General features: G+C 35.8%; 1 protein-coding gene across 4 annotated transcripts in view; it reads right to left on the bottom strand.

Moving 5' to 3' along the window:
* The window catches only part of LOC149835314 (UDP-galactose/UDP-glucose transporter 5B-like), a 54,242-nt gene extending 27,983 nt beyond the window's left edge, over positions 1-26,259 (bottom strand). For all 4 annotated transcript variants that reach the window (XM_090008379.1, XM_090008378.1, XM_090008377.1 and 1 more), the window contains exons 1-5: positions 25,875-26,259; positions 22,646-22,759; positions 22,463-22,555; positions 22,297-22,362; positions 21,228-21,326 (exon numbers count right to left, since the gene is read on the bottom strand). In XM_090008379.1, the coding sequence (XP_089864505.1) occupies positions 21,228-21,326; positions 22,297-22,362; positions 22,463-22,555; positions 22,646-22,759; positions 25,875-25,979 (477 nt within the window). In that variant the 5' untranslated portion in view covers positions 25,980-26,259. The remainder of the gene's footprint in view (positions 1-21,227; positions 21,327-22,296; positions 22,363-22,462; positions 22,556-22,645; positions 22,760-25,874) is intronic.
* Between the last annotated feature and the right edge of the window lie 553 nt (positions 26,260-26,812).

Raw genomic sequence — 26,812 nt, 5'->3', positions numbered from 1 at the left:
TCATTATGTATGAAATCATCATCACTATCATCATGTGCTAACATTTCAAATAAAAAAGAGTAATTCATGTTTTCTTCAAAGGGTTCACTCCTTTCAAAACCATTAACATTTTCCAGAAAACTCACATTTCTAGAAACATATAGCTTGTCACTCTTAATATCATAACAATGAAACCCTTTTTGGGTTTCGAAATATCCAAGAAAAGCGCAGGCAATGGCTTTTGGTGAAAGCTTGTCGTTCTTGTCAGTAAGAACGAAGAATTTACAACCGACTATAGTCGAGTTCTTTGGTATATAATTTTTCAAAAGGCGAGATATTGTTCAAATTTTTAGAAGGTAGCCGATTTATCAGATAGACAGATGCTAAAGTCGCTTCAGCCCAAAAACCTTTTTGGATGTTTTGAGAAATAAGTAATGTTCGAGTTGTCTCTATTATAGTCTATGCTTCCTTTCGGCTAATCCATTTTGCTGAGGGATTTTCGGACAAGATCTTTGGTGAAGAATACCATGACTTTCAAGATAATTTTTTAATTCACTTGAAAGGTATTCTCCACCAGAGTCAGTTCTAAAAATTTTTAGGTTCCCATTAAATTGATTTTTAATCATCATACGATATGTTTTAAAAATCGAGAAAACTTCATATTTGTGTTTAAGAAAATAAATCCAACAATATCTCGTGTAGTTGTCAACAAAAATGACATAATATGCAAAGTCTCCTTTTGATAGGACGGGTGTCGGTCCTCATACATCCGAATGGATAATTTCAAAAGGTCGTGTTGTAAGCATAAATCTTTGACAAAAAGGCATTTTTTTATTTTTCCAAGAATACAGTCGTTACAAGTGAAATCACTTTTACATAGACTTTTAACAAAAGGTAAATGAGAATTTTTTGCAATATTTGGATATTCAAGTCTTTTGTGTCACACATTAATATCCTTTTGTTGGACAACATTACAAAATGGGTTCTTTGAAATTTTAAGGGAATCGACATAGTATAGATCGCCCTTCCTAGAGCCTTCCCCAATCAATCTCCCAGACCGGCGATTCTGTATCCAACATTTGTTAGATGAAAACTTTATATCACACCCATGATCCGAGAGTTGAGAAACAGAAAGCAAATTTAAGTTTAATTTGAGTATAAATCTATTTTTTGTAATAAAGAACCCTTGTTTTTCAAAAATTCCTATTTCTTTTACTTAAAGAGGTGTTCCATCCGCGATTGAAACAAAAGATGGAGAGAGAGATTTTTTGAGTATTCGAAAAAATAACTAAAACTTGGGGTCATGTGAAAAGAAGCACCTGAAGCTAAAAGCCAAAAGGTCTTACTAGGAGGAGAAGAGGTTGACATGGCGGCTCCGGAAATAGCCCCTTTTAGAAGAGGCTAAAGTGCATCTACGATTTGTTGTAATGAGAGAGCTCCATTTGAAGATAACAAGCATTGAGGTTGGGATGTAGTAGCCATGGCAAGTAACTTTTTCCACTTTAGGCAAATAGGCTTGATGTGCTCCGGTTCCTTACAAAAATGGCATAAAAATTTGCTATAATCCTTCTTCCCTCCTTGTCCACTTGAGTTTTGATTCTTGAAGTGAGGAGGCCTGTAGGTCCTTAAGTTGCTCCCCGGTCTTGAGACAACATTAACTCCTTCATTTTCTTCATTATTGGAAGGTATAGCTAGAACACTTGGGTGGTTCTTGCTTATACTCATACGAGTCTCTTCCCCACTTAGTTTAATAATTACATCTTCAAGAAAGGGGGAAGTGAAGACGGATAAAAGAGAAGACCAGATTTGTTCGAATTCAGACCTAAGCCCATTCAAAAAATTAAAAAAACTATCTTCTTCCAATTGTTTATGACGAAGCTCTATGGCTTCTCCACTCCACTTGGGTTCGAGCATAGCAAGTTCACTTCAAATAGAAGAGAATTCGGCAAAATACTCCCTTATAGTCATCTCTCCTTGATTAAGAGTTAGTGCCATCTTTTGAAGGTAATATTTATGGGACAAGTCCCTAGAGGTGTACATCTTCTCAAGGTACTCCCACGCTTGAGAAGCCTTCTTAAACTTAATAATATTGGCGTTAATTTTTGTTTCTACGGATGAGAAAATCCATGAGAGGATTTTAAAATTCTTCATCTCCCATTCTTCATGCTTTTTGGTGTAGTCTTCAAGAGCCTTGGCTCTTTCTTCGCCTTCAATAATTTTTATTTCTCCTTTCTCCATCAAGGTTATCTTTGGCTCCGGTTCGGGAATCGAGCCTTAGACATAGCCTCAAAGCCCTTTTCCTTTAATATGAGCCTCCATGTTTTTGGCCCAAACGTGATAGTTGGACCCATTGAGTTTGAAGCCAAGAGAAAAATGAGTCTTTTTCACTCATTAGAGATGAGAGATGATGAAAAAGAATACGTACCACAAAGGATTTTTAGACCTTTCTTAATAGAAGAGTCTTCTAAAATATTGAATGAACAAGAGGATCCACTCCAATCACCAAAAAATTGAGGGCACGCTTTTCGAAGCACCCAAAAAAGTGAGAATCCACACGATCTTTCTTTCTCCAACCTTGCTTTTGATACCATGTAAAGAATCCTTGCAAACAATCAGGTTACACAAAATAAATGCACAGTGTTTATAAGTTTTACACCACAAAAGAAGTTGTGCAATAAATGCAATGTTTATAAGCTTTACACCACAAAAGAAGTGCAATAAATGCATAGTATTCATAATCTTAAGGAGACAACTCCTTACTGTAATACATTACTTCAATGGGCTCACATAACCCTTATTTATAAGCATACTTAAAGAGTCGTTGGACTATTCCAAACGGCTCTTAATAGAGACGTTGGGAATCAGCCCAGCGTCCATCTTTTAAACTATGTACAACAGTCAGTGGCTGACTGTTGTTGTAGTCAGTGGTACAGAAATATTACATAAAAAGAAAAAATAAGAAATGAAAAAAAAATTACAAAAATAAGAAAAAATAAAAAGGAGGAATTACAATCATATTCAAAAACATGAATATGCGTAAAATGTAGAAATGACTAAAATACCCCTACAGCTAATACAAAAAAGAAATATATATTTTTATATATATAAGTAGATGGATACATGTACATATATACGAAATATATATGTATATGTATACATATATATATATATATATGTATCTTCTTTTATATATATATATATATATAAAATATATATAAAAGATACATTGTCTTTTGAATTACAATTTAATAATACACTTACTCTCACTCAACACAAGTACACAGTGGATATTCTCAGTAGAGCGGGTATGATGAATTGCAACCCCAAGTGTCATACATCAAAAACTGAGCTCTAAAGAGGGAGACTTATATGAAGATCCTACTAGATACCACAGCATATTAGGTATGTTACACTACCTAACATTCACTCGACCCGATATAGTGTATTCTGTCAAGCAGGTATCTAAATTTATGCATGAACCTCGTACATCACATATGGAGGCAGTTAAGAGAATACTAAGATATCTAAAAGGCACTGTCGGCGATGGACTTGTGTACAGAAAGAGTGGGTTGAATCAAGGCGCACATTGTTTATGTTGACGCTGATTGGGCAGGGGATCCAAATGAATGTCGCTCGGTATCTGGTTATTGCAGTTTTCTTGGGTCAAACCTAGTTTCTTAGAGCAGTAGAAAGCAGAAAGTCATAGCTAGATCGAGCACAGAGGCCGAATACAGATTGATGGCTTTCGCGACTGCAGAGGCTACATGGATAAGACATCTCACAGAGATAGGAGAATTGATTGCTCGATCACTCTTACTATGTGACAACCAAAGTGCTATCAATATGGCCTTCAATCCTATTTATCATAGTCGAGCAAAACACATTGAGATAGATCAACATTTTGTAAGGCAAAAGGTCAAAGAAAAAGAAATCGAGCCAAATTTTGTCCGAACAGAACAAGTTGCACATCAAAATATCAATTAGTAGACTTCTTCACTGAGCCTCTTGTTGCTCCCAGATTTTACTTCCTCTTAGACAAACTTTTGCTCATTGTACCGTAAGTTTGAGGGGGAGTGTTAAAATGTAAACTCTAATACATATATATATAATAATATTATATATATATTTTTCCTTTTATTATTTTTTACTTTTGGCATCTAGTTCAATAGGAACTAGATAATTCATCCAGTCAAGTTCCTGTTGGAACTTGACTGAGCTATAGTTGTTGGACTCTAGTCCAACGGCTATAGTAAGAGTCGTTGGACTAGAGTCCAACGACTCTTTTGGAGAGCTAAAAACGAGCTCTCCTCTCTCTTCCACTATTTTGTATATATAGGGGTGAACCCCTTCAATGTAAATTAACAATGCTTCTTAAGAATTTTGTGCATAAATTAAATATTATTTATTTTTCAAGTGTTCTTCCACTTATACCCTTTCAAGGGTCATGTTTGTAGTGTCTCCAATAGACACTTGTTTGTAAGTTGTTCGTGCATTTGTGGAAGACCACCATTTCATTACACTCCCAATGGCTAGAATTTCTAGTCGTTGGGAGCCTTGCTCCCTCTCTACTCTCTCTCTCTCACTTCTCACCCTTGTGTATAAATAGAGGTGTTCTCCCCTTTGTTATGTATGTCTTTTGGCACATTCTCTTTGTTAATAAATTATATATTTTTATCCCCTTTGTGGAGTTTGTGAGAGTATATTTTTTATCCCCTTTGTGGAGTTTGTGAGTGATCCTTTGGAACACCTTGTGGTTCTCTTTGTGGATGTTGTAAATGTGTTCCTTGAGGGTATGTTTGATAGCATGTTCCGCATGTCGCGCGGGACAAAATATACAAAATGTACACATTTTCTAACATGGGACGCGACGGACGACGTTCTGCACATCCGCCGCGTTCATAAAAGCATGTTATTTTTGTTCTACCCCCTCCCCTGTTACGAAAATAACAGGTACAAGAGGAACAATTTTAATTGTTTCTCGATGGGCGTGCCCGACCTCCTCTCTCTTGTGCAGCGGGCAGACGAGCGGAGGCGATGATGGCGGCGGTTGTTTATCACCGGTGTCGGGCAAGGCAGTTCATCACTGTCGTCTAGCGGTTGCAGAACGCTCTCCTCGTAGTAGCCTTCCCTCGTAATGGTTTTATTCAGGGTTGGATGAAACCAGAGCGATGCTTCAGATTTGACTAAATAAAGGGTCGTCCGGTGGATCGACCCCTTTGGAGAGCGGGGGGAGTGGGTCGACGGGGAAGCTATTTCTATTGCCTCTCGAAAGTGGAGTGACGGTGGCCTGCCTCGATCACCTGGTCATTGTCGATCTACCGATGGCCAATAGCCTTGGCAACCACTTCGCCTCTGCCCTCGTTAAGATTGTTGAACGGAAGTCCAGGCGGCAACTCGGCGAGCACATCCATTTATGCGTCTGCTTAGACTTCGCCATTGCCATCTACGGCTGGCTGGTACAAATCATAATCTCTCTCACTCATGCCCAGATACTCTGATTCTGTATGATTACCTTTTTTTTTCAAGATACTTTGGTCTATTGAAATTTAGGGATCATATTTTGTTTTCATCTTTAATTTATTCTTGTTCGTCCAACATCTAATTTAGTTTCCTCCGGAGAATCCCAAATAACAAATTTGTTATGTGGGGAAAATTCGGCCTAGGCTGGAAGAAAGAAAAGAAAATGTTATTTTGATGTTGCTCACCAAAGCATGAAAAGTAAATAGGAAGTCAATGATAATTTGTAATGGAAATTCATAATTTGAAAGAAAAAAAATGATGCATCAATTTAGCATCAAAGAGTTTTGCAATCTTAGCATTCTTTGAATGCTGCGAGATGCATGCGAAAAGTATCGGAGTACCTCCAGCAGATGAATTTCAGCTTGAAATGAATAGGGTTTTATCATAGAACCATTTGAATGATGATTTCTTTTAATGCAAAGTTACTGTGCACACGAAAGAAAACCATGATTTTTTTAATGGTCTGACAATACAATCTGTATATAATATGCATGAGAACCCAAAAAATATGTCAAAACACAAAAATATTAACAAATCGATCAAACTTTTGCAGGATTCATCAATGTTGACTATGAACCACCCAAAAAATTCTAGCTCAACCAACGAAATTGGTTTATTATATGTTCCAGACGATGAGTACATCGACACTGGTGTCAATAAACACGTCAGTTCTGCTTTTCTCGGCAACTCAACGATCTACAATACACTAAGAAGCTTTCCAGCTTACAACAGAAACTGTTACAATTTGACACCAGTAACCAGGGGTAAAAGGTACTTGGTTCGAGCTTTCTTCATGTATGAAAATTATGATGGGAAGAACACACTGCCGACAGTTGATCTCTACATGGGTGTTGATCTTTGGTATACAGTCAAGCTTGATAACTCATCTTACATTCTTTCAACCGAGATCACCACCAAAGCTACACCAACTTCCATGTGTTGATCTTTGGTATACAGTCAAGCTTGATAACTCATCTCACATTCTTTCAACTGAGATCACCACCAAAGCTACAACTTCCATGTACATATGCCTGGTAAAAGCCACAGATGGAATTCCCTTCATCTCAAGTTTGGATCTTCGACAACTTAACAATAACATATTTTCATTTGTCAGCCAATCTCTTTCCCTTGTAACTGTCATGCGAGTTAACACAGGAGCAACTGCGCTGATCAAGTCAGCAAAGCTATTCCTTCTAATCTTAAGCATGATACTGGTAATCTTTTTTTTTTAGTGTACCAACGTACTAGATCATCAACAAAGGCCCATCAGTGACTGAGATTAAGTGGCTCCTAGACTCATGCAACCCCACTGTAGCCCATTGACAAGTCTCTGAGTTTGGGCACTGCTTAACCCATCTATGATCTTATTGTTTTCCAACAATCTAATCTTGAATCTTTCAACATACTTTAAATTAGTTGAGATTGTTAAATTCAATTAGATGCTAGATTCAGCTTCAAAACATGCACAGAACAATTTATTTCTCTTGCTGTTATAGTAGCATTGACCTTCTTTTAAATTTATTTGTTCTCAAATAAGTTACATATATCTTCATTTGCAGATTGGCTGGCGCTTGTGAATTATATTGTTTGCATCAAATCTGTTTGCATCAATATCACAAGAAACTTTATTGATATATACATTAATTGTTTTGGTGTGGAGATGCACGTGCCTGATATTGGTTTGGTGAGATTTTGTTAATGCAAAGGAAGGAAAAAAATACTCCACTGAAGAAATCATCCCCATCTCATTTTTGCATCACAGTGTTTGTTACAATGTCTTGTTTTTAAGGAGAAATGCTCATTGGCCTCCTAGGAAAAACTTTATCTATTAATAAAGTTCACTTTTCCATGCGTTTTCAATCAAGCCAAGTTGGTGCTTGTCTTGCTCCACTTTATCCTATTTTCTTTTATTTTTCCTGATCTTCTGTGTACAGTTGCAGTTTGGTGGTATGAGCACACTGCATCCACTACTCGTGATAAAAGACATCCATTTTGTCATCTCTCTTTCAGTTTGGTGGTATGAGCACATTGCATCGTGATCTTCTGTGTACAGTTGCAATTGTTGCATGTTCACTTTCACATTCCTACACCAATGTCTACCTGGGATCCTATGCTTAAGCTGAGAACCAGACAGGCTTGGAAGATCTGAAGCTCAGGAAACCAAAGTAGCCCTCATGGCCTTGCTGAACCCGTTCATGGATTAAAACATGATCCCAATTGAGGATTAAACGTAAGAAGGGTCAAAAGATGAACTTAGATTCATTACAAATAAAGTAAAGAAAATTAAATAATGTTTGGTTAAGTCTTCCATTCTAAAAAAAAAAAAAACTGGAGACATATTGGATGAAATTATGAGGCTCGAAACTACATAAAAACAGAAATTCTGAATATGAGCTTTACAAAATGGCCCTACAGTTCAGATAAATTAGCCACAAGCAATGAAAGTTAGGATTATGTAGACAGAACCTTTTACAATAGTTGATTTTGTTTTTTTATGATAATGTTTCTTGAATTGCGAAAATATATTTTTACACTTGAAAGGACTACACCCATAAAGTCTCATCATTTTCTCTAGCTTAAGCAAGATCACCAGCAATCAACCCTCTAATTTGTGCTATTTGCAAACAATAAAAAATATAATCTAGCTCTGCGTGCTTACAACTATGCATGACTTACTTTGTCTTAATCTTTTACACTTAACACCGCAGGATCATCACACATGTATTCGGTGCATATCAAGCACTCATGTCATTCAAGCTTGAGTAGCTAAGGAGGCGAAATCCACTCTAATTTGTGCTATTATTACGATTATTTGAATGTCGCTTGGGTAAAAATATATATACTCGAGGCAAAATCCAATTAGAGATCCATATTCGGGGCAAAAATCCAATTTGAGATTCATATTTGAGGCAAAAATACATATTCAGGGCAAATATCCAATTCGAGATCCATATTCGAGACAAAAAATCATATTTGGGCCAAAAATCTAATTCAAGATCCATATTCAAGGCAAATATCCAATTTGAGATCCTTATTTGGAGCAAAATCCATATTCAGAGCAAAAATGCCATTCAAGGTCTATTCGGGAAAAAAAATTCATATTTGGGGCAAAAATCCAATTCCAAATCCATATTCATGGCAAAAAATCATGATTTTAGATATAATTTTGTAATTGGATCCATATCCGAGCAAAAAACCATAATAATTTTGTTAAAACATGTAAAATGGTGAACGGATCGGGTCATAAGATCCAAAACGAAGTAATTTAACCCATTATCCATGACTGTCCAAGTTGTCTGCACATCGTCATCAAACATCGGACATTTGGAACATAGCATTTGAGTACGGTCCAAACAAACGTTGGACTTGGAACAGTTGTTACGAAACGAACAGAACCAATGTTCTGTTCCGTTCTTTTTTTTCATTTCATCCAACCCTGGACAAGCCATCAAACATACCCTGAGAGAACACTAAAATTGAAGATTAGACAACCTTTGATTCGTGATTGAAGTCTTTTTGTTTTATTACATGGTATCAAAGCTTGGAAGTATTGAAGCTCATTTGAAGTATCTTTCTCAAAAGTGTTGGTGATCTTGCAAGCGTTAAAGTGATCGTAAAATTCTTTGACGGAGAAGTGCTTGTGCTCATTATCTCTCCTCTCTTAGCCCTTATAAAAAATTAATGACAATGATAATGTCACCATTAAACCCATAAAACTCAATGATTTCAATTATGTAACATGGGTTTCTTTCATGAAGCACCTTATTTGGGGAAAGGGATTCTGAGGACTAGTAGATGGATCTGATCCGAAACCCAAGTTAGTTCTCACTAAGGTAGAGGGTGAGAAGAGGTTCCTCTAACCAAAATGAGAAATTTAAGGCTATAACCACTTAAGAGAAGAAGAGGAAGGAGTGGAGGATGGGACATGTCAAGTGTAATGAAGTATGTGAAAATGTAACCCAAGAATGCACAAGCATTCACAAAGTCCAATAATGGACAAGCACTAAGGCATACAAGTAAGAAGTCCGCTAGGGACAATACAAAAGCCTAAAAAGGCTACACAAGCATGAAAAGTAAAGAAATATTTATTAGATAGAGCCTTGAAAAGCATAACAAATACAAGGGATGAAGTCCCCTATTTATACACAAAAGGGGGAGAAATGAGAGACCATTGGGGGCTCCCACATGAAGTCGTTGGGAGCCCCCAACGGTCATATTTATGACCGTTGGGGGCCCCAATGATTCTATGTTGGGACCCCCAATGCATATTATAAAAAGAAAAAGAAATAAAAAAAGAAAAAGAAAAATACAAAGAGAATATACCTAATTAAAATAGTTGTTTCTAGAAATAACTATATAAAAAAACTAAATTACCCCTATATATATATACAACAACAACTACGCCTTCATCCCACAACAATTGGGGTCGGCGATATGAACCAACAAAGAAAATCATTATGGGTCTTCCACATGAATCCTTCTCCTCCAATCATTTCTATCCAATGCCATGTCCTCGGTGAGGTTCAAAGCATTCATATCCTTTCCTATCATCTTCATCCAAGTCTTCTAGGCCTACCCCGACCTCTTTTAACTAATATATTTTCCCATTTCTCCATCCTTCTAACTGGAGCATCATTAGGCCTTCGCCGAATATGTCCAAACCACCGTAAACGATTCTCTCTCATCTTATTTTCAATGGGTGCAACGCCTACCTTCTTACGTATCTCCTCGTTCTGAATCTTATCTTTTATTGTATTTTCACACATCCATCTAAGCATACGCATCTCAGCTACACTCATTTTTTGAATATGATGTCTCTTGGCAGCCCAACATTCTGTACCATATAGTAAAGCGGGCCTAATAGTCGTCCTATAAAACTTTTCCTTCAACCGCAATGGCATTCTACGATTGCACAACACTCCAGTTGCACTTTTTCATTTCATCCACCCAACCTTTATCCTATGATATACATTTCCATCAATTTCTCCATACTTTTGAATGATAGATCTCAAATATTTGAAACAATCATCCACTGGTATTTCTTACTCACCAAGCTTCACTACACTCCCATCACTACTTCGTTGCTTACTAAACTGACATTCCATATATTTTGTCTTACTCTTACTCAACTTAAAACCTCTTGCTTCCAACTCTAGACTCATCAATCAAAGCAAACAACATACACCACAGCATATTTTCTTGAATTGATCTCGTAAGCTCATCCATCACTATAGCAAATAGGAAAGGGCTTAAAGCAGATCCTTGATGTAACCCAACCGTTATAGGAAAATTGGTTGTCACCCCTCCACAAGTGCGGACATTGGTTACTACTCCTTCATACATATCCTTAATTATACTAATGTACTTGAGAGAAACACCTTTCTTCATCATTGTCCACCAGAGAACGCCCCTAGGTACTCTATCGTATGCCTTCTCCAAATCAATAAAAAACATATGCAAATCTTTGTTCCTCTCTCTATTTCTCTCAATAAGTTGTCTAAGAAGATATATAGCTTCCATAGTTGATCTTCTAGGCATAAAACCAAATTGATTCTCCGATATCATGACAATCTTCCTCAACCTAGACTCAATCACTCTCTCCCAAAGTTTCATAGTATGACTCATGAGTTTTATACCACGATAGTTTGTGCAATCTTATATAATTCTTATATAGAGGCACCAAAGTACTCTTCATCCACTCATTAGGCATCTTATATATATATATTAACACCCTCCCTCAAACTTTACAGGGAGATAACTGAAAGTTTGTTAAGAAGAAAAATAAATCGAGCAGGAAGAGCTTTGCTGAAGAAATCCGCCAACTGGTACTCTGATGTGACATATAGCAACGTAATAGTTCATCTCAAATATTTGTCACGTACGTAGTGACAGTCCATCTCAATATGCTTAATACGCTCGTGAAAGGTGTGGTTGCTTGCGATGTAGATTGCACTTTTGTTATCACAGCACATCTTCGAAGGTAAGGAGATGACTATGGCCATATCACTGAGAGAAACCACACGAGCTCCATAGTTGTAGTGGTCATTACATAATATTCGGTTCAGTTGAGGATAGCAATACTTTGTGTTGCTTCTTGCATCTCCATGAGATCATTGAGTCACCTAAAAACACACAGAAACCTTTAGTTGAGACTCTATCATTGAGATTTCCTCCCCCAATGAACATCAGTATAAGCAAACAAATCAAGTGAAGAGGATGAAGAAAGAAAAACTCCCTTGGTTATGGTGTTCTTGATATATCTGATGATTCTTAAGAGAGCACTCATGTGCACAATGGTAGAAGCATGTTGAAACTGACTAACTCAATAAACTGCATGAGCTATGTATGGCCGAGTGATAGACAAGTATGTAAAAGATCCAATAAGTTGACGGTAAGGAGTAAGATCTTTGTGTAGAGTACCATCTTCTAGTCTCAATTTGGCATTAATGACTTTAGGGGTCTCTATCTTCTTATCATCTGAAATATCAGACTTAGTACAAATGCCAGCTGCAAGTTTCATTTGAGAAAAAATGTACCCTTTGGGAGAGTACGCAATTTCTATACCTAAGAAGTATCTTAAGAATCCTAGATTAAACATATCAAAATTTTCTTTTAAGATTCTTTTAATGTCATTGATTTCTTGCTTATCACTTACTTTTTACAAAAAGAACAGTGTCAGCATGAATGAAAACCCAGATGAGTCATCACATTACTAAATTTATCATGCCACGCTTTTGGGGCTTGTTTTAGAGCATATAAGGTTTTTCTAAGTTTAAGAATTTTTCTGTTCCCAATGCAAACCCCTGGCAGAAGATCCATGTAAACTTCTTCATTTAATTCACTATTCAAAAAAACATTTTTTACATCTAGTTGGTAAATGGGTCATTGTTTGATAGATGCAATAGCTATAAGGGTCCTAACACTAGTCAGTATGGCAACGAGGGCAAATGCTTGTTCGTAGTCAATACCATATTCTTGAGAATATCCCTTAGCCACTAATCTTATTTTGTAACGTTTTAAGGACCTATCACTCTTAGTCTTAACTTTGAAAACTCATCTATATCCTATAGATTTCTTACCTATGGGTAACGAATTTATCGCCCAAGTTTTAGCTTTTTCAATAGCGCCAAGTCCTAAATTCATAGCTTCAACCCATTGGGGAAGAGTTTTTGCTTCGTTATAATGGGTGGTTCGTGAAATGAATGTAATGCAATTAGGCATGACCTATATTTTGGTGTTAATGTGTCGTAGGATACGAACCTATTTGGGAGATTGGAGATACGACTAGATCTCCTAAGAGAAGCTTCCTCTAGGTTTGAACCTTGGGAATATTTTTTCAAAGCATTTATAGGATTTCTTTGATCACGCCGGAAATAAGTTTATATAGGTCTATCAACAATGTCGTCCCTTATATATATCCTTTCATCAATATTTTCATTATCATTTTCCTTGATATTTAAGAGAATATCTCGCTCATCATTCAAAGAATTATCATTAGAGATTAACTCTTCTTGCGGTAAGAGATCAAATAAAAAGGTGTATTCAACTTCATTGTTGTCTTTGGTCTTCTCAAAACCATTTTCATTTTCTAAAAAGGTTAGATCTTTAGAAACATATAGTTTGTTGTTTTTTTATCAAAACATCTATATCCTTTTTTATCTTCTCCATAACCTAAGAATACATATTCAATAGCTTTGGGAGACCATTTATTTCTTTTATGAAAAAGCACAGAGCACTTACAATCGAAAATTCTTAATCTATTGAAGTCGGGTATTCTTTCAAATAATTTTTCATAAGGAGATATATTTTTCAAAGATGATGAGGTCATTTTATTTATCAAATACGTTGATGTTAGAGCAGCTTTGGCCCAAAAACATCCTTAGAAATAAGTAGTGTCTTAGTAGTTTCCAAGATCTGTCTATGTTTCCTTTTGGCTGATCTATTTTATTGAGTTCTAAGACATGATCTTTGATGACAAATTTCATTTGTTTCTAAATAATTTTGAAACTCATTTCATAAATGCTCACCACCCTAATCGGATCTAAGGATAGAGATGTTGCTTGAAAATTGATTTTTAACAATCATATGAATTTTTTTAAAGAATGAGAAGACATCAGATTTCAAACTAAGAAAGTATATCTATACATATCTAGTAAAATCATCAATAAATGTCACATAATGAGTATCCGCCTTTTGATATGACAGGAGAAGGTCCCCAAACATCCGAATCAACTAATTCAAAAGACCTCTTAGAAACGAAGATTCTATTTGGAAAAGGAGTGGAATTTATTTTTCCGAAAATACAATCCTTACAAGAAAAAGAATTCATTACAAAAAAAATTCTCAAAGAAAAAATGATACATTTTAGAGAAACTTGGATGTCTAAGTCTTTTATGCCAAGTTTCAATATTTTTATCTTGGACATAATTACAAAAAGAGTTGGTAAGAAGGTTCAAATAGTTCATGTAGTAGAGATCTCCCTCCTATGACCTTATTCAATCTGCTTCTCGGACCGGATATCCTGCACGGAGCAACCCTTAGATGAGAAGGAGATTTCACATCTATGATCAGATATTTGAGAAACAGAAAGAAGATTTAGATTTAGTTGTGGAACAGCTCTAACATTTGGCACAAAAAAAGGTTTTAAAAGAATTTAAAGTTCCAACGCTTTTAATTTGTAAAGATGTTTCATCGACAGTTAAAACATAAGAGGTTTTTGAATTAAAGCATAACTTGAATAAACCATTCTCAAGAGGTGTTATATGAAAAGAAGCTCCCGAATTAAGGATCCAAGAAGACATACCTGGAGGAGAGAAAGAGGCAATGGCGGCACCCGATGTAGATAGAGATTTTAGTAAAATTTGTAGTGCCTCCGATAGTTGAGCAAGAGAAAAGAAATCTTTTCCTTTGGTTGGTTATTAGTTCCTTGGCGTAGTTTCTTCGACGAAAGCAACTTTGTTTTTAGGAGCTTCATTTAGCATAGGACAATTTGGTCTTATATGTCCTGGTTCTTGGTAATGATGGCAAATGACTTTCCTATAGTTTCTATTATAGTCATTTTGCCTCCTAAAGTGTGGAGCCTTGTAAGTTTTAACATGATTATCGGGCTTGGACACGGCTAAGACTTCATCTCCTCCTTTTATCATGCCAAGATGAATTTCCTCTTGGCATATTTCGGCAACAGCATCATCTAAGGGAAGAGACTTGGATCTATGGAGAAGAGAAAATCTAACTTGTTCATATTCAGGCCTAAGCCCATGTAAAAATTGAAAAAAGTGTTCTTTTTTCATTTGTTCTCTTCTAAGTTCAACATCTTCACTAGCCAGCCATTTGGGTTCTAGAATAGATAATTCATCCCATAAGGCACTAAGAGTGTTAAAATAGTCACGGACACTCATGTCCCCTTGCTTAATGGTGCAAATTTTTTCTTGAAGAAAAATTGTTTTGCGAGGTCTTTTTTAGTATACATACCTTTCATAAAGAACCATGCTTTGTTTGTTTTGTAGAATTTGGCAATATTGGCACAAATCTTTAGCTCTATGTTGTTCATGAACCATACAAGAATTTTTGCATGTTTACTTTCCCAAACCTCAATCTTGGATTGGTGATCTTCAATGACTTTAATGTGCACATTTTTCTCTAAAGCTTTTTCTTGTCCTCTTTCCATTTTGGTAAGTTGGAGTTGTGATTCCGGAATGGTGCCCATCACATATCCCCAAAGCTTTTTGCCCTTGAGGTTGTTCTCCATGGCGGATGCCCACATCATGCAGTTGGTGTCGTTTAGGTTGAAGGAGAGATTAATCTTATGCTCACTCTCCATATTGACTTAGAGAGAGGATGAGCAAAAAGAGTGCAAGAGAATCTCGAAATACAAACTATAAATAGTTTTATCAAGAATCAAGAGCACAACCTTGCTCTGATACCATGCAATGAAGTATGCGAAAATGTATCCCAAGAATGCACAAGCATTCACAAAGTCCAATAATGGACAAGCACTAAGGCATACAAGTAAGAAGTCCACAAGGGACAATACAAAAGCCTAAAAAGGCTACACAAGCATGAAAAGTAAAGAAATATTTATTAGAGAGAGCCTTGGAAAGCATAACAAATACAAGGGGTAAAGCCCCTATTTATACACAAAAGGGGAGAAATGAGAGACCATTGGGGGCTCCCACATGGAGTCGTTGGGGGCCCCAACGATTCTATGTTAGGACCCCTAATGCATATTATAAAAATAAAAATAAAAAAAGAAATAAAAAGAAAATTACAAAAAAAAATCTACCTAATTCAAATAGTTGTTTTTAGAAACAATTATATAAAAAGACTAAAATACCCCTATCGGGTATATATATATATATATACACATATGTACATATATTTTAACAGTCAAGATCATGTATTGGCTTATTAGTAGTGTGAATGTAAACAAATGTTCAAGCCTTGCTCAATTTGAGCATGCCAACAAGGCTTGGGATTATCTCAGGAGAATGTATTCTCTTAAAGATATTGCACATGTATGCAATGTGCAAGAGAGAGTTCAGACTATAGTTAAGGGGATAAAACTATTAGAGAATACTATAATGACATATCCAAACTTTGAGAATAATTGGCTTTTCTAGAGCCAAAGTAGCATTGTACCGAAAACATAGAACTCTGCCAAAAGCAAATAGATGCGAAGCACTTTTAACAATTCAACGGTCTAAAGCCAGAATTTGAATTTACAAACTCTATTCTTCTCCATAGAGGAAAAGTGTCATCTATTGAAGACACTATAGAAGAGTTGAGTATAAAAGAAAATAAATTAAAAAAGCATGTAAGTAAAAGTGAAGATGACTCGGTCTTAGCCGTTTCTCGACCGGGAAACTATGTTCTCACATATAAGTCACCTCACTATAGAAGACAAGAAAATGACTATAAAAGAAAGAAAATCACTTGTTATTTTTGTCATGAACATGGACACACTAAGCCTCAATGTCCTAAACTAGAAGGGACATTTGAAAAGAAGGTTGCTTCGACTGGCTCATCACAAGAATCAAAGGAAAAGGATGTTCTCACACCTAATAGAAGCATGTCTCTAGCTCAATTAGTTGAAGCCCTTCAGCCTCTACTTGGAGGGTCATCTTCCTCAGTTGGGGCCGCAGTATCATCTTATTCGAACCCAAGTAAGATACATTGGCTTATTGATTCTGGTGCATCTTTTCACGTGACCCCAAACAATAATATTTTATCCGAATGCGATAGCAACTCAAGTGTGTCAAAAGTATTTACGACCAATGATACACCTCTTGAAATCAAAGGAATAAAAAGTTTTGAAAAGGATCTTTCAAACTCAAAAAATTTTCTTATTCCAAAAATTGAATACATTCTTAAATTAAATTTGAACCTCTTATTCGTATCTCAAATATCCAATTATGGTTGTAATATCTTCTTCTCTTCAAATAAATGTTTGGTGCAAGATCGTCAGTCATAGAAGCTGATTGGGCAAGGCCATAGAGAGGGAGGTCTCTACTATATGAATTTTTTGGAGATACTGAAAGATGTTTTTTGTTGTAACGTCCAAAAAATTGATTTAAAATTATGGCATAGAAGACTAGGACATCCCAGTGTATCTAAAACTCAATTTTTTCCAAGTTTGGAAAAATTTTGTAATATTAATGATTTCACTTGTGAAGACTGTGTTCTGAGAAAAATGAAAAGATTATCTTTCAAAGATAGAACTTTTGTTTCATCTAAACCATTTGAGTTGGTTCATTCGGATGTTTGGGGTTCAGTACCAGTTGTGTCTAAAGGTGGATATACATATTATGTTATTTGTGTGCATGACTTTACTAGATATACTTGGATTTGCTTCCTTAAACATAAATCTGAAGTATTTTTCTATTTTCAAAATTTTCATAAGATGGTCAAAAATATACTTGAAAATGATATTTCTATATTTCGTATTGATTCAGGGGAGAATTTTTGTCAAAAGAATTTAAAACTTATCTCTACTCACATGGCATCACACATCAAAAATCGTGTCCATAGACACCACAACAAAATAGCCTAACTGAGAGAAAACATCAACACATTATTGAAACTTCAAGGACTTTACTTATTGGTAGCTATGTGCTTAAAGTTTTTTGGGCAGAAGTTGTCCTGACTACTGTTTCTCATAAAAAAAATGTCATCCTCTTTGTTACATAGTATCTCACCAACTGAAAAACTATTTAAACTCTTCCTTGATTATTCAAGATTATGAATTTTTTGTTGCAAATGTTTTATTTTTACCAATAAGAATGACAAGTTTTCTCCTAGAGTTATTCCTTGTGCCTTATTTGGTTATGCCGATAACCAAGAAGGATATAAGTGTTATGATTCTAAAAATGGAAAATTATATATCTCTTGAAATGTTACCTTCTTAGAAAAAGAAATTTTCTTTGATAAAGATCAACCGAGTATTCTTTTTTATTTGACCTTGTCTCAAAGCAAGATATTGATAATTGTGATTGTGAGCATGATTTAGAGAACGTTATTGAATCTAGCGACTTTGAACCACTTAATGAATTGCCCCCACAATGATCAAACTTGCATGCAATATTCTAGGTGGAGAAATCAAAACCCTCTATGTGCACTTGAAAAGTTTTCTAACCTTAGTAAAGATGAATTGCAAATTAGAAAATCATCTAGAGTATCAAAACCTCTATAAAAATTTGTATCCTATGATTCATTTTCTCCAAAATATCAAGCATGCATAGCCCTGATTCACTCATATGTAGAATCCTCATCACACGCTCATCATGCTAAAGAACAATTTGAATGGATTGAAGCTATAAGGGTAGAACTTGAAGGCTTGGAAAAAGCTCAAACTTGGTCTATTCAAAATCTTCCACCAGGAAATAAACCCATAGGTTGTAGATGGGTATATAAAATAAAAACCACGAGTAATGGAACCCTTGAGCAATATAAAGTTAGGTTAGTTGCAAAGGGATATTTGCAAGAACATGGCATTGATTATGAAAAAACCTTTACACCAATTGCTCGCATGACCACGGTTAGAACTCTTATTGCAACAACTTCGATTAAAAATTGGTCTATATACCAAATAGATGTTAAAAACATCTTTTTAAATGAAAATCTTATGGAAGAAGTGTACATGGAGGCACCCCCTGGTATGAGTTTTTCTCAAGGAAAGACTTTTCGCCTTCACAAGGCATTATATAGATTGAAACAAACACCCAAAGCATGGTATGATAGATTCAGCAAAGTTATGCTTGATATTGGTTTAGATCTTGCTTTACTGACATTGCTTTGTTTGTTAAGGATTCTAATGCAGGTATTGTCATTCTGCTACTCTATGTAGACGACATAATAATCACTGGAGAAGACAAACAGGGATTTCAATATATCAAAAATATTTTTAAAACTAGTTTTGAAATGACTTATTTGGGTTTTCTACGCTACTTTCTAGTAATAGAAGTTGCTTATTCTCCTAGAGGATATTTATTATCTCAATTTAAGTTTGTTTCTGATATTATTCTCAAGTCTGGAATATCAGATGATAAGAAAGTTGACACTCTTGAAGTAACAAATGTTAAGATGAGAATTGATGATGGAGAGCCTCTTGATGATCCAATTCCTTGTAGACAGATTATCAGAGCTCTTTCTTATCTAACTATTACTATACCTAATATTGCATGTGTTGTACACACAGCCAGTCAGTTTTAGCACGCTTCCATAACTGTTCACAAGAGAGTTGTCTTGCATATTATTAGATAGCTTAAAAATTCTCTCTCTAGAGGCTTGTTTATGTCTTCCTCTTCTACATTAGATTTATTTGCCTATACAGATGCAGACCGAGGAGGTGATCCAAACAATAGACACTCAACCACAGGTTTTTGTGTTTTCTTAAGTGAATCGTTAATCTCATGGAGGTGCAAAAAGCAACAAAAGGTCTCTCTCTCTTCAACTGAAGCCGAGTATGAGGTCATGGCCACTACCACAATGAAAGTTGTATGGTTGAGAAGACCGTTGGCTGATATGAGAATCAAGATTCTATGAGCTTTAAAGATGTGTTGCGACAACAAAAGTGATATCTACATTGCCAGCAACAGCACGTTTCACGAAAGAACGAAGCCCATTGAGATGGACTGCCATTATGTTCGAAAAGAATATCTTCAAAGAACTATCAATTTGCCTTATGTCACATCAGAATACCAGTTGACGGACTTCTTTACCAAACCTCTCTTTGCTCTTAGGTTTCACTTTATTTTAGGCAAAATTTCGGTTATCCTACCATAAGTTTGAGAGAGTGTTAAAATGTACAAACATTTATCCCTATATATATATATATGGTAGTATATATATATATTACATATATATTTAATAATATATGTAATATAGGGAGAAGTCAAACTAAGTTTGATTGCTAGCCGTTGGGAACCTTGCTCCCTCGCTACTCTCTCTCTCACTTTTCTCCTTATGTATAAATAGGGGTGTTCTCCCCTTTGTTATGTATGCCTTTTGGCACATTCTCTTTGTTAAAAATTTATATTTTTTATCCCCTTTGTGGAGTTTGTGACAGTGATCCTTTGGAACACCTCGTGGTTCTCTTTGTGGATGTTGTAAGTGTGTTCCTTGAGAGAACACTTTCGTTGAAGATTAGAGAACCTGTGCAATCTTTACATACACCCAATATTCTTAAAGAATGAATCGTTAAATCACCATGAAAAGCACGTCATTACATTCAAGTCATTGTGCAATCTTTACATACACTAATTAGTTCTCATAATAGTTTGATGAACGACAAATAGTTTGAAACATATTGGTTTCATGAAGAGCATTTTTCTTGGGATAAATTAAAATAAATGATTTTTCTTTGAACATTCTTGGATATTTAAAAAATAATAATAATAATAGTAAATTTTCTATAAAAAACAAAATACTTATTTTATAGTTGGATGAATTGCATTGCTGATATTGCCCCCAAAATAACAGTAGGTATGGCTAGCCAGTAAACAGCCAGCTAAGGCCTCCTAAAAGGATCAACTAAATTGACTTGAGTTGTGCCAATGAAACAAAACAGTCAGTTATTAATGGAATCTGTTATCTACTTCTGCAATAACTGAGTTTGTCAAAAACTTCATACTGACACCACGATATCAACATGAATTTTCAGTGTAAACTTGCAAGCTCTCTGTGTAGAGGATTTGAGAATTCCTCCTGCTTATCCATAATGAAATTCAAATTAAATCTCTCAGTTACAACATAGACGAGAGCTACACTATATTTTCTTTTAAACTTTTTTCTTATTCTAGTGTTTTTGCAGAACTTCTAATGATAGACCAATTCTGATGGCATTTTAAGATCAGTAGCATTAGAGTCAGGATATAAGAGAAAATGAGAAACTCAGCTGGACCTTTTTATTTGAATGCATGGATGAATTGGGCTTAAGATGGGTTGGATGGATCAAAGAGTTGCTTTTGACAAAGGTGGTTCCAGTTGATAATAATGAATTACGGAAAATTTTCCTCACTTATGACAAGCCTTTGATAGGGTTAGGGACTCTCATCGCTCCTCTTTAACATTGGTGGTCGAAATTTCTTCCTCCAAGAATAAGGCCATTTCTACAAGTTACATAGAAATTGCAAAGTACCCTTTTGAAATAAAAGTTTAACACAGCATCTGAAAACCTTTGGCAAGAAAGGTCAAAGCCAAAACTGCAGGAGTCTGAATTTGACTTTAATTACCGGATATAGAATGAAAAGGGTACATCCAAGCATCACTAGCACAGCCAATAGATACTCCTGCCCGCTATATTGTTTTTTCATAATAAATGTACTCCAGACCTGCAAACCAAAGTTGAAATATGAAAAAATTTGTAAAACATACCTCATAAAATGGTAAAATTTTAATCAATAAATGCAGATATTATTTTAGAAAAGATAGTGAGGATGTTTTATATAGAACAAGACAGCCAAGAGATAGCACAGCCTAATGGCATTTGTTTGTAGACAGCATAAAGAAAATTTAATTGGATCAGCAAAGTTGATCTGTGAGCATCACCCGGAATTTCCCATGTAAAGTCAATTCATATGAAGCATAAAAACAATATCATAGATAACTGTGAAGAGTGTCTGAAAATTAGTTGGTTTACCCTGAATAAGTGCACGTGCTATTGGCTAAACCCACAAAAGTTCATCTCTTACCCCTTTGCCAAAAAATACATTTGACTTTAAGCTAACCATGGCAAAATCATCCATGTGGTCAGGTTCCAATTATAAGGCTGACAGAAACTGTAATGCGTGCTACATTACCATTTGAACGTCCTGCGGAAGATTCTAAGAAGTGGAAAAGGAAAAACATGCATTTAATAGTTTAAAATTGAGGGATGTTTTACAGGAAAAGGGATAAGGGAGGAACTTTGATGGTTTTAGCAAATACACAAGGGACTTGGAAGAAACCCAAAATTATTTATGTAATCAAAAGCATTCCATGTAGTGTACAGCATAAATATTTGGCAACTAAGTTTTTTTACATAAGCACATTGTCAATGATAATGGTGGTTAGCAGCACTAAGTAGGAACAAATTAGCTGGAAAGTGCTTCACCATTACAAAGTTACCTTAGATCTGATTTCTAATTGAAAGTTCAATCATCTCAAATGAATATTGAAATGAAAAACTCGAAAACATGTGAGGAAAAGGCAATAATTGGTGTCAAAAAATATGAAAGTAGAGCCAGAGTTTAACTAGCATGAGAATTGACATCTGACTTATAGTAACCAAATGACTTTGAAGCACTAAGAAAGGTAGCTCACCATTACAGGTATCATCTTTGCACACTTTGCTAGGGTCTGAACTGGGAAACTTACATACTTGAGAGCCTGCAACGATCATTTCATAATCACAAATTTACAACAAAAGCATTAAATATTATCCATATAAATCAGTTCTACAAGCAGAGGTGAAAGCAAGACCCATTACCTCATATTGGCATGTTGTTGTAAAGATGTTTGATATAGAAACAGCACAATATTTATATATTGGAGCTGCAGGGTCTAGAGCTTTTTTGTTTACCTATAAAATCAAGAATTTATTTGACATAGGATTAAGGCTATATAATGTAGTTGATTCATGAAGTTCTTGAAGATATTAGCTATAGCTCACCAGTACGGCACCTGCAGCTGCGGTTGATGTTGTAAGACGATTGCAGAAAACAAGAAAAAGTGAGTACTTGAAAAACTCACGATCTTTCCCATATGGAACTCTCATAATTCTTTCCTGCAGAACAATTCATTTGTAACATAAGCAAAATAGAGAGAGAGAGAGACAAGGGGGGGCAGCAAATGCTATAAGCACCATTGTGTTGGGTGAGTCACTCCAGTTGTAGATTAGATATCACCAATTGGTATCATGAAAATTGATGGATACCTTGGAATTAAATGAACATATAAGCAGCACTATAATGACTTTGAAATGCCCTTTATCATAAACAATAATCAGATACACCCAACTGAAAGCAAATAAATTAACAATTTAATCGGAAACATATTCTAATATTCTAGGATATTTATAGCTTCTTGTATTTTATGCAAGGTCCTGTATCATCTCATAACTGGTAAGGGTAATCTAGGCATTGTTTTTAACCACATATTTTATATAATCAGCATATAAGGTTATATCCTACTTAGAAATTGGAATGTAATTTTCTTATCAAATTTTGTTTGTAGACTTTATGGTCATAGAGTTAAAAATAAACACTATGTTTGTCAAAAGAATGGAAAAAAAAGACTGTTCTCTGTGCATGAGAAGAATAATCATGACGCATGCCAATACATCAACAAAGAATTAAAGGTTTCTCATCTAGGTCATTGAACACAAAGTCATGAGATTGATTAAAAGCTTTTAATTTCTAAAGAAAGCATGCATAGACTTATCGAATGACAGAAAAGTTGAGAAAAAAAATCATTTTGGGTAGCCTTTAAAAGATATTTCACCTAGAACTGTAGTTAGCATATTGAGACATCCAATAACATCTAAACGGGTCTGAGAGCTGTTCTATGTAACTATTGCTTGAGCCACATCACCTACGCCAATGGTATGATTCATTTTTTAATGAGAATTATGTTATTGAGGGTGGAAAGCTTCCTAACATCCTTGAAGTGTGCTTTGATGATAAGAAAAGAGAGTTCATCCATTTGTCTGTACAGGGACACCTACACTCTGGTTCCCTAAGTGGGTGTTGATCAACCATTGACCAAGGGAAACATTATGGCACTATAAACGATAACAGATGTCATAGAATCGATCTGAAGCTTTCCTCCACATAAAAAAAAAATCACTATGTTTAATTGCCTTGGCTCCTTGTTGTGTGCTGTGGGCTAGAGTTGTTCACATCACAAGGTAATTTGAACTGACAAAAAATGAAATAAGAATATTATTCAAACATTAAATACCACGACGTTGATCAGTCAACACGTTGATAAAACTTGTTGATTTGGAAATCTACCAAGTAGGCTTGCCATGTCAAGAACCACCTATTAGTGCACCAATCACATCATGAAGTAAGCCTTGAGAAGAGGAAATTTTGATCAAACCCTTGTATTGCTATATGATTATTACTTTTAATGAATTTCTAATGTCTTAATTTCCCAATTGTTTAAGCAAATGTGGAACATGAAATACATTATAATTGATGAAATCTTCATGCTCTTGACATCCAACTGATCATCCCTCATCCATATTTTTGAACCAATTGGAATAATTCATATAATAGGATCTTAACTGTACATCACAGCCTGCTAAAGGGAAAGACCCTTTAGACTCTTGAAGAAATAGCTTACAGGTTAACACCACTTAACAACATTTGTACACGACCTCCAAAGAATAACATACCTTAGGAGAAACAAACAGATCAACTGCCTTGGAAGAGAAACCAATGACATGCACATCATGGATGGTAACCACATCCAATGTAAGTCAATCAAGTACAAGCACGACAGCTCCGACCACATCCTCGACACATTTGATCAATAAAAGAAGATGGTGAACAATTGAGGAAAGTGACAAAATAGTAGTTGGAGGAGACAAAGAGAGTAAATTGGCAGTATAAGATGGACACCTTATGTTTGTTGTTGATTGAGCATGACCTGACTGTCTAATATAACAAATGAGACACATCAAGAACAGGTCAGATTGCTATAGAAGGTGATCATAAAGTTGATAACATTGCAAAGACTAATATAGTGAACCTCAACTCAGCAATGACTTAAGATTTCCTTTTAGCCCATGAAATTGAATGAGCTTCCTGAATGCTCTCATCTATTATTTTGTGAAAGGAGCCTAGATAGTTATTAATAAAAGTGCACCTCCACACTGCAATCCATTTATGAAAACAAACAACTGAGGATGAAAACGATAATATTCAGGTTATCTGTAGATGACCTAGCACCAACTGCAACCCAGAGAGCATAAAAAGCTTTGCTCAGGCTTCTCGAAGACAATATTTCTTTTTTTATTTTTCCTTGTGTTGACAATGCCGCACTCTGAATGGAGCCACATGGCTAATTGAAACAGCCATGTCACAACATTCTGTTCTAAAGAAAGCTATTAGGCGTGAGAAAGCTTGAGGATAATGATTCTTCAACACATTGCTCCAAAAATTACAGGACTTACGAGCATATTATTATCATATAATAACAGAAGTGAAGGAATGGGTAATGCTTTAGGAGCAGTTATAATAAAATATTTTGTCATGAATCGGTGAATATAAGCATCACAGGGACAGTTTAGCCACTTGTGGACATGCTCAGTTTGTTTACAAACAATCTGAAAGTCAAGAATGGGCTTAGAACTTGGGCATAAAGGAGCTGAACCTGCCTAGTCCATCTTGATCACTCCTACTTGCTAGCACTGACATGGCATCCCCTTCCGTAAATCACACATGCACCCAGTGTACCATATGAAGATAGCAACCCATCCACCACCGCCAATCCTCAATTATTCCACACCCACAATAATTATAAATTATAGTCAAAACAACCAAGAATTTCTTGAACAAATGCAAGCTTAAACATCATCACCGTAATCGCTGCCACAGAAGCTTGAACATCAATCAAAAACAATGCACACATAAACAAGACGTTTACAAGCACACCAACAATGACTAAACACTCCATTCAATCATGACGACCAACCAGCTCTACAATGAACACACCAATTCCAGATTTCCGTCCCAATCCAACAAACAAACCAATTAGCTACAAAACCCCAACTTTGTTCCCCACCAACGAGCTAAAACCAGCAACACCCACTTCAAGTTTTCCCATTTTTTCCACGAACTCCGAGCATCTAAACGGCGCAGACGAAGTATTCGATAGATATACGAGATGAGTACCTGCAAAACGCCGTAGACGACGAGCGTGCTCATGATCCCTCCCACGGAGACGATCCATTTGAGCAGCGTCCTCTCCGTCTGCGCGCTACCGGAACCGGCGTCCATCAAAGCAGGGGCGATCGTCGTCTTCGGTGGTTCATTGCAGGTGGGAGTGAGGGGAGCGAAGGAGCTCGTGTTGCTTCGTCCACTTTTGGTGATCGGTATCCGTGTTGGGTTGCCCGGAAAGGAAGGGGAGAGATGATAGGGCGATTTTTGACCCTGCCATCCTTCACCCTAGCCCTACTTCCCTTTTTGGATGTTGGGGTTGCTTGGTTTTGGTGGGTTTAGGCCGACTGAGCCATGTTGGTCATCCACCAATCTTGTACCATCCAAAAAGATGGAAGTCTCTCAAATCTTGATCCTTAGAAGATATGTTTGTGGGTATGGAGAGAGAGGGAGGGAGATTTCTTTACGTTGAACAATTTCTACTGGGTTACGTCACAGGGACAACATATTTTAAGGGCGTGTCTGTGACGACACCTGCAGACATTATTTGACACTTCACGGTAACATTATTTTGATATTTTCAATAAAATATGCATTTTTACTACTAAATCATCAAAAACTAGTTTGTATTGATTAAACAAATTTAAAAAAATCAATGTCCTCATGTGTCCTAACTTGCGAGTCGAACTCTCATCACGTGTCCTCTTTGTGACATAGCTTCTGGGGAGAGAGAGAGAGAGAGAGATTTTATATATACTAATCACGAATTTCCTTATGAGGAAAAAGAGGTATTTATGTTGGCCAGAGCTCTCTCTCTCTCTTATCTTGTGAATTTGTGATGATAAAATTTCTGGGCATTCAATTCCCTTTTTCATGTCTTGTGAATTTGTAATGATCAAATTGCTAGACATTCAAGACACTTTTCCATATCTTGTGAACTTTTGTTATACGAA

The sequence above is a fragment of the Nuphar pumila genome, chromosome 6 (genome assembly GCF_984573655.1).
Source record: "Nuphar pumila chromosome 6, dmNupPumi1.hap1.1, whole genome shotgun sequence".
Taxonomy (NCBI): domain Eukaryota; kingdom Viridiplantae; phylum Streptophyta; class Magnoliopsida; order Nymphaeales; family Nymphaeaceae; genus Nuphar; species Nuphar pumila.
The sequence above is the reverse complement of the archived record's forward strand: the minus strand, read 5'-3'. Positions and strand labels throughout refer to the sequence as shown.